We start from the raw sequence: 9,616 nt of genomic DNA, 5'->3' as shown, positions 1-9,616 counted from the left end.
TGGGTTCAAAAAAGAAAATTACAAAAAAAAAAAATCTATTATACACCTGTATACACTTGGGTCTTCTAGACTTGACACAAGTGGCTACACCCCTGTTATCACCTGCTAATTTGTAAAACTCATAGATGGGGTCCATAAATTTGTGAGTAAGGTAAAGTGGGAAACCATGTTCCAGGAATACTCAGTTATATTCCTAACTTGCCAAGCTAATAATCACTCACACACTCCCCCAGCCCAGAGAAGAAAATGAAAAGCAATTTGGTAATAACTGAAACCTACTTTGGTAGTAATCACTAAGATAACAGTTTACTAATGAACAGCGATTCGTTGATAACTGAAACCTACTTCAGTAGTAATCACTAAGGTAACAGTTTATCAATAACTTAAGATGATTCCATAATGGATTGTGTAGATAGACCAGCCACATAAAAAGGAACATGTCAAAGACAATAAAGCAAACTAATGTTCATAAAAAGGCCATGGCATCTAAGTATAGTCAATTTACATATCATATGAGTTTCCTTCATGTCAATTGAACGTGTCAATCTATTCATGACTCAAACATCAGCTTATCAGTCTGGGCAGAAATTGTGAAGTTATTGCTTTTAAACATTCTACATCTCACGGTTCTCTCTGTCTCTCTCTTGGCTGAACCATACAATTCTCATTTGATGTCTAACATAAGTACATTTAATGACAAAGGTTCCAAGAAATACAGGTTGTCCATAAGAGGCTCCCCTAAATCATGAGCATGTATTATGCTTATAAAAGAAAGTCTCCCTTCCCTAGGGCTTGGCACAAGTGACAAACAACTGTGGTAGGGGTAGATTTTATGATCAACAATCATAGCAGAAAGGAGAGAGAGAAAGAGAAGAGAAACCGGCAGTTAAGGTATTCAAAGCAAAGAAAAATGACAAAAAGAGAGTTGAGAGATAATCGTATCATTTCCTTACTCCCATTTGTCTCATGGAACACAGCTTGCTGCAAATTTTGAAGCATATATATGCATTATAGCAGGACTATCATCCCCCCACCCCCAGTCCACTCTTGATGGGCTAAATGTAACACTAACAGTTGTCATCAATCTCCAGAGCAGCCATGAGTGACAACATAGGAATGAAAACAGAAATGGCAAAGTTCAAAGACAAAAAGCCAATCCTGGATAAGAAGGTGAAGATGCAGGTAAGATGTAAGAGATGTAAGCATGTCAAAGATTCCTGACATGTCATATTGTCTGATATTACATATTAAGACTGATGAAGGAAAACAGAAATACCATTCCTCTAAAGCATAAAAAAAAGGACACATCACACACCACATCAATTACTTGGAAAGCAATGACAAAAAAAAAAAAAAAGAATTACATAGCAATTTTGATATCTAACATATAAACTTAGTTCTGGATCAGAATAAACATCATGAAACATGACATGAATTGCATTTTTTAACTAGTTTCTTAATATTTCAGATTTTAATGCTAAAATGAGAAATTTTCTAGCGGTCTACCCCATTATCACTTGCTATCAAGGAAACCATTCATGTATTTTGCATTATTAACATACAATTGTTTAGGTCACCTTTATGGCAAATAGTTACTGCACCTTCAAAAAGTTTGTCTCTTTTCTCTTCTTTTCATTTTTTCTTCCCCTTCAAAAAATGAAGAACAAATTCATTAAATATAAAATCCACAAACCCAATAACAAAGAAAGTTCCACCCCACATGCAAACACAGAGATTTCCAGGAGAAAGTGATGTTTTAGTTATGTTAAATTTTCACTAAAGACAAGGCACCAAAGATATTCCCAACTTAGGTTTTAAAATAAGTATCATGATGAACATAAATACCACTAATTGGACATAAAGGCACATTTGTAGAGTCGGATGTAAAACCAGTAAAATCACGCCATGAAGATGGAAGACAACATGAAATGCAAAAGCAGCGCTTACCACCGAGTTGAGATTTTTGTCATGGAAGGGGAGAGCTACATGATAATTCAGTTGGATCCTGAAGGTTGTAATCTTACATCCAATTCTGTTTAGGTTTACAATCATAATCACCACTGTATGAATATAGGGACAGCTTTTACGTTGTTGCTTCCTCACAGTTAAAAAACAGAGAGATGGCATAGTTTGGCTATAAGAACCAAGCTGCATTCTTTGTCAATAAGATGTCAGCTAAAATGTCAGCAAGTTACAAGACCTCGCCACCTACGATTAATAACAGAAGAAGTTGTTCGGAAGCTTAAGTAAGCAGATGCAAGTTAAGCCTAAAATTAACTAAAGGTGGTCCTCAAGAGCATAGGAGACCGACGAAATTTAAGAAAGTCAACCAATAAATTTGAGAAACTTGTTCTTCAACTTGTATAAGTGAACAAACTTTGATAGATCCTTGCAGTTGGCAAGAAGCTCCAAACAGGGAGGAAGCACCAAAGATGTGAATGTCAACTAAACAACCAGACTTATAATGAAATGCAGCATTTTAACAAAAAAAAAAAATAGTTAGTGGCATATTTTACTTCTAGAAATAGAATGTTAACTACTTAACTACTTAACTACTTCAGGTAGTTGACAAATTCAAAGCTACTCAACCAGCTAATAATCTATTCCTGGGAAGTGAAGTTAAAAAAATAAGAATAAAAAGATTTGAGAGAGAAATATAACCTATCATAATGCTACACTTTCCCTCGTTCTTTACTAATTTCTGGCCTAAAATGGCAAGCTATCATAATGTTACGTCATCCAAACATCGAAACCCAATCATCATAAGGAATCTTAATAGTATGCCATATTTCGGCAAGAAGAAAAGTTTAAAAGTTCTTAGAAGGAAAACGTTTTCAAACCGAATGAATCCAGGAATAATTCACCCCTTCAATACATGTTAACAAATAGACGGAACCTTTTTTTTAGAAAAAGGTGAGAACATAATCTGACTCTAGACATGAAACATTAAACATAATGAGTACATTTAATACACTAGATTATAAAGAGGATTGGATAGGAAAAGAAGTGATCGCTCAATCCAACCATGTATGATGATCAACCCAACTAATGATCCCAATTTTCTTCCAGAAGGAGAATGAATCCCTTTTGGCTATACGACAAGAGATACTCTGCTCACTTCTATACAACTAGTCCTCCATCATTAGATTTCTAAACTAGAACTTCCAAATTTAAATCTCAAGTTTTAACCATCGGAGGTGCCTCCTTCTATCCATTTTATCAGCATTCATCCCCATCCTTAGAGACCTCTCAGGTAGAATCTTAAGTTATAACCATTGGAGTACTCCTTGGAGACATTTTAACTTATTTACTAAGAAATAAGAAGGTTCTCTACCTTAATTCATCTAATTCAATATTGACCTATTCTTTATCCCATAATTCCATCCGGTAGAGTCGCGAAAGCGACAAAATTCAAAACTAAACCTGACCCAGAAGTCTACAAGTCAAACAAGTAAAATTCTTAATCAAGAGGGTGCTTAACACATAAGTGAAAACAAAGTCAAAACTACCGGCTGCCTTGCATGCGTTGAACGATGACTAACAGGCATAACACATCTATCAGTTAGCCCAACGAGAGAAAAGGAAAAAGAATAATAAAGACGAAGAATTTTCATGGGAAGCGACCATTTACGTGTAAATTAGCAATGACGACTTGATTTGAATTCAAAATGCAATCAATAAACCTCATTGGCTTTATCTTCAAGCAGCCATACCCATAACGCAAACGTTTTCCTTGGTCATAAAATACAAAAATAAATAAATAATTTTAATTTTTTTTCGTAGAAAATTAATAAAGATTATTGACTTACAGTTTAATGTAAAGAAGGCAAGGAGAATTGTCGAAGCAGAAGAGGAAGACGAAGAAGAAGGCTCGATTGGAAAGTTGGCTGGCTTGGAGTGGTAAAACAAGAGAAGGAAAAATGTTTTAAAATGTTTGCGAATACCAGAACGACGTAGTTTAAACACCTTGTCATTTGTCATCCGTTTGCTATGGATTATGGATTATGAAAACGGTTTGTTTTCTTTTCAAGGAAATATATACTGTAGCATTTAAATTAGGCAAGATTAATTGAAAATGATAAAAATAATTAAATTACTATTTTTACTGTAAAAAAATAAATAAATCTATTAACTTAGATGCAATATAAAGTTCATGTTTTATTCAAAATAAGAAGATCAACAGATAAGATGCTCGTTATTTTTTAAATATCTTAATTGAACCCTACCATTTACTAAAGTATTTTAACTTTATAAATAATTGATTAAATTTTAAATTATTATCCATATCAGAATATCTTAAATATTATCAATTAAATATCTATGCTCATTGACTACCAATTAAAATAATTTTGAAATTATTTTTTATGTATATTATTAATAAAATTAAAATTAAAATTAATTCATAAAAAATTAAATTAAAATTTAAAATCATATTTAAAACAATTAATAAATTTTAATAAATATTACGTTAATTATAAAAAAGTTATATATAAATAATAATATATATTAAATATTTAATATTGAAATTGTTATTTATAATCATATTTGTACAATGAGTGTTTTAAGATCAGATCCTGATTTAGTAATACAAGATTCTCACTTACAAAATACAGATCCCTAAACTTAAGATCTAAACTTTGATTGGAAATAAATGAAGCTAAAGTTTTCAAACTTGAGCTACAATCAAAAAGCATCAATTCAGAGTTCTAATGAAACATAATTTCTGCATGTTTCAGGAATTTATCTCGATTCGTGAGATATCATGTATCAATTAATAAATTAAATACTCAAATAAAAAAATTGACAATCGAGAAAATCAATAATGTTAGATGACAAACATAAATATGATATTTATAAGAACAAGGAAATTTGACAATTACCCAGAATACATTTACAGAGTAATAATATATAAATGAGCAAAATTCGATCACCAATAGGATCTATACAGAATTTTTTTTTTCTCCGTGGTGATCTTTAAAAACAAATATCAATCGGGCCATCCCCATACTACACCAAATCTTATATATATTACAAAATGAGCCTTGCTCGACCCAGCATGATCAAACCTTTCTTCACAACACAAGGTTTGATCTAAACTTGTCTTTCCCTTCAATCAAACTACTTACAGCGCTATTATCAATCGAATAGATTACCTGACCCAAAAACACATCATATATACACTACTAAACAGAAATTATCTCGCTCTCTCACTCTTCTCCAAAAATACCCAAAATTCCCTCCTTGTTAATCCTGCTTTGTTTTCTGAAATGGTGGTGGCATTTAGCTTCCTTCTATGTACACTTTGACTTTAATTAAGTTCTAAGCCATAGCAGGGATGCTGGAATTCTGGCGATCCCTGTTAAGGCAATCAAATCCTTCTACTCTAACGGCGGCTGGTTTAAGTCCAAACTTCATCCTAACACACCCTCCTTTGCGTGCTGATGATGATGGAGACGATGGGGATGGGATTTGCAATGTTGAAAGGGCTGCAAGTCTTTCGTCACCAAATCGGGCATCTTGCACAAGTGGGTTAGCAGCCCTGCTTGGAGGCGACCCACAAAAAAATGGAGGTGATGATGCTACCTGGGTTGCAGATTGTTCTGTCCCGAAATCCTCCTGTAAAACAACCAAAACAAAGATTAGCAACCAACACAGCCGACTAAATTAAAACAATTCCAATGTAGAAACAAAATATTAACCCATATTGCTCAAACTCAGACGCAAACATCCAAGCACAGTACATATCCAACATTTATATGTTCACTTTTTCCTAAATTTCTTTGGGTTACCAGTCTGACATGGAAACACACACTAACATCAGTAAGTTCAATTTGCCTCGAAATTTCTTCTTATGTTTAGAGGATCATCTGCAACATAGGATTTAACAACTAGACAAGAAAAAAATCTTTCATCTTCAAATTCAACCATACCTTCTTGAGGATGATATCTAAAAGCTCTGCACCGGCTTTCGAATCGCTTACTTCAGCTTGATGACTGCAATTAAAACCAAAACCCAATTAAATCACAACCTTTAATAATAAATCGAATCAGCTTAAAATCAAATTAGAAATCAGAATAATAAATAATTATACCTCATATGCAATCTCAAGGGCCTGATAGGGTTATTGGCAAGAACCCCGATTCGCCGAGGCTTAGGGCAAACAACGGAGCCTCCCTTCTGATGATCAGAGATAGAGATCAACCCCCGCATCTCCTCATAGGCCGAAACAGTGGCGTTCTGCTGAAGATTGCAATGATTCATCTTCTCAAAAAACCACAGCTTCGAAAAGAACGCCTGTTCAAACCAGAGAAAAAAAAGTCAACACCCAGATCTAACAACCAAAATTCAATTAGAAATAAAACTAAAGAAACCCAAAGTTTCGCTTTTCATTTTCCTTCACCTCCTCAGCATCCAAACAAAGAAAAACCCAACCCGAGAATAAAAACAAACGGTAAAGCACAGATTTACAACCAGACCTTCAAAATCAAAGCTTTATTAGGCGTTATGTGTAATCAAACCCATGATTTGTATGATTAACAAAAGAGCTAAAGAAAAAACCCAAAATTTTAGGGATTAATTAAGAGATAAGAACTAAGAAAACTAATACCCAGACGAGATTCAACTGTTACGGCTAAAAACTCATCAGATCTGTTACAGAAACACTTTGAACGTTGACTTAAAAACAGAAATTTTTTTGACGGAATAAAAATAAGAAAAGCGAATAGAAGAAGCCAGATCTGTAAGACAAATAACTCAACGAAATTTAGCAAAAATTATAATTAATTTTTATTTGAATGAAGAAAATTTGATTTTTAGATTACCTCAAGAAATCCTCTGGAAGAAGAGAAGCAGAGAAAGGGTGGGTGCCACGAGGAAGAAGAAAGGAGGTGCCGCGGGCGATGAGGAAATTATATAGGCAGGGAAAAGGACTTCCCGCAAAAACGATGTCGTTTAAATGTTTCCTTTTCTCATTTCCTTGAATAAGTTGGAAATGATGGTAACGTAAAAACAAAAATACCGTAACTTGAGAATTTCTGCTAAATATTCTAGATATTTTGTTTAAATAAAATATTACTAATAAAATGAAAATGATTTTATATTAGCTAATATGAGCTTTTACTTGTATTAGCTTAGGTCACAACTTTACATGAAAATGGAAGCATAACTAATAAAATAAAATGATTTTATATTGATATTTGGTTGCTTGGCTTTCAATTTGTAATAATGTTTTTTCTTTTTGTATAAATATAAAAAGGAAAAAAAAACAAAACAAAACAAAACATTAAAGCATTTCCAAAGGTGATTGATTACCTTCAATGAGACTCACTTTTTTCCAATTTAAAGCTTGTGCTGCCTAAAATGGTTTAGTGTACGGACTATGATCATCCTTCAGCTTAAGTAAAGAATATCAATTTTTGTATTTTTCCTTTTGGCATATGTTAGGGAGAGAAAAAAAAAATTTATTCCATGAATCTCACTTTATCCATTCAAAAATTGAATTTGAGACCTCGAAAATAAAATTATATTCTAACTCTTAGCTGAAAAATGGTTTTTTTATACTTTATTATTTATTAAGGGAAGATGACGAATTAAATTTATGTAGGTGCAATGCACAGGTGACAATTTTTTTTATAATAATTTTTTAAATTTAAAATTAAAATAACAATATAATACCGAATGTGAAGGAAATTAAATTGAAAGTAAGCATGTTAATAAACAAGATTTAAGATAAAGTGATTCTAATGAAAATTTGTTGATAATGAATGCAGTAAGACAATTGAATTATTTATCAAAGGAGATTGAAATACATAACTATCAAATAATAATAAATCAAAAAGGGCAGAGATCTAAAAAGGAAAAAAAAAACTTTTGATGTTAGAAATCTAACATCTTTAGAAAGTAAATTTTGAATTTTGAATGTGAAATGTTGACTAACTATCAAATTGCTAATAGGTACCTAAAATTCAAACTAAGGGGTAATTGTTTAAAAAAAATTATAGTAATAATAATATCTAATAAATGCTATTTGTAACAATACCAAACTTAATAATTTTGCATTGCTTGGTGGATACATACATTTATTTACAATGTACACATGTCAAAAAAATAGACCATCCACATAGAATTGCTTTTAACCAAAGATTTTGTGTTATGTATATTTATATTAGATTATGAATTCTTACCTAATTTATTTTGAATTTGTATTAAATGTGTAAAATGATTATATAACAACTATTTAAAATATACATGTGTAAAAAAAAATATATTCACATAAAATCAATGGTCATTCGAACTAATTAAACACGTAGTGATAATTTTATGTTGATGTTTTTAATTCGAGATCAATGAATTAAATGAATATTGTAAGGCATAGTAAATATTGTTTAATTAATAAGTTTCGTGAATGTAACTACACAAAAGGTTTTAAAAAATTCTATTATTTTATTTATTATTATATTCTCCATTTTAGAAAAAGAATACAGGGAAATAAAGTAATAAATTAAATAAAGATAGAGAGGCAAATTAGAATAGGGGGAGATAAACACAGAGAGGAACGTGGGTGGTCGGCATTTGACTTTGACTGAGAAAAGAAGGAAGCAAGGAAAGAAAGAAACGCAGAGCAAAGGCCATGTGGAAATCAATCACTTATCAAAGCTGGTGTCCATCAAAACACAGATCAGATCTCACCCGACTTTGACTTTTCAACCCAAACCCAGCCCATTTTTATTTTAATTTCCAACTACAATCCCTTCATTTCATTACGTCCGACGAAACAGAGAGACTGGAAAAAAAAAAAAGCCTTATTTTACACAAGCGTGAATTGCGCTCATTACAGGGAAAAAAATGTGGGTCCTACTTATAGACTGGCAACTTCCGTACTGACACGTGGCATGTTGTCGCTGGGGTATCCCAAGTTCAGGCAATAAAGTAAATCACGTGTCCCACGTTGTCGTTTCTTAATTTGCTGTTGGTCCCTGCACTGATTCACTGGACACGCTTGACAGCTAAGGAAAATGAAATACTGCTATAAATAATAAACATCTCCATTTATTTATTGTTTTCCTTTTTAATTATTTTCCATGAAAAGTACTGGTTCAAAACAAAAACTCAAATTTAGCTGTCTCAGTTGTTAGGGTAATCATTAATTTTAAGGTATCCGAATCAAATTTATTAATAAATAAAATATTTAAATATTTTTTAATTTATTATTATAATTAAAATCTTAATACATATTTATTACTTGATAATTATTAAATTTATTTAAAAATTAAATTATTTAAAAATTTTATTAAAATACTCCTTTTAGGTATTCAATTATCTTGATGCGTATTTATATTGTATCTACATATAATAATATTTTTATCCATATTTCATATAAGTCACTAACAATTAAATTTACAAAAACATACAAACAATAAAATTAATTTAAATAGTAAAAAAAATCTCTAAAATATAAACTTAACTAACTAAAAACAAATATCCTAATAACAACTTAATAAGTTCTAAAACTATTCTAGTATCACAATTTCTATTTAGGTATATATATTATCACTTTATATAAATAAAGGTATATATATTATAATTAATAATTTTATTTACTATAATTTTTATAAT

The 9,616-nt window shown here is 31.3% G+C and overlaps 1 protein-coding gene across 1 annotated transcript; it reads right to left on the bottom strand.

The window, feature by feature from the left end:
• Positions 1-4,825: 4,825 nt before the first annotated feature.
• LOC110425794 (uncharacterized) lies at positions 4,826-6,949 on the bottom strand. Its single transcript, XM_021440820.2, has 4 exons — positions 6,823-6,949; positions 6,093-6,295; positions 5,931-5,994; positions 4,826-5,616 (listed from the first exon to the last, which is right to left on the bottom strand). Exons 2-4 carry the CDS (start codon positions 6,260-6,262, stop codon positions 5,320-5,322), a joined length of 531 nt encoding a protein of 176 aa, XP_021296495.1. The 5' UTR covers positions 6,263-6,295; positions 6,823-6,949; the 3' UTR covers positions 4,826-5,319.
• Between the last annotated feature and the right edge of the window lie 2,667 nt (positions 6,950-9,616).

The sequence above is a fragment of the Theobroma umbraticum genome, unplaced genomic scaffold (genome assembly GCF_002168275.2).
Source record: "Theobroma umbraticum cultivar Fairchild unplaced genomic scaffold, ASM216827v3 scaffold_12.1, whole genome shotgun sequence".
Lineage (NCBI taxonomy): Eukaryota > Viridiplantae > Streptophyta > Magnoliopsida > Malvales > Malvaceae > Theobroma > Theobroma umbraticum.
Note: the sequence above shows the minus strand (reverse complement) of the source record. Positions and strands in the feature narration are given on the sequence as shown.

Excerpts from the sequence above, each read along its gene's own strand:
- LOC110425794 (XM_021440820.2), bottom strand. The coding sequence starts at position 6,262 with ATGAATCATTGCAATCTTCAGCAGAACGCCACTGTTTCGGCCTATGAG. Across the intron at positions 5,995-6,092 it reads CCCTTGAGATTGCATATGAG|TCATCAAGCTGAAGTAAGCG; the intron begins GTATAATTATTT and ends TTTTAATTGCAG. Across the intron at positions 5,617-5,930 it reads TAGATATCATCCTCAAGAAG|GAGGATTTCGGGACAGAACA; the intron begins GTATGGTTGAAT and ends GTTGTTTTACAG.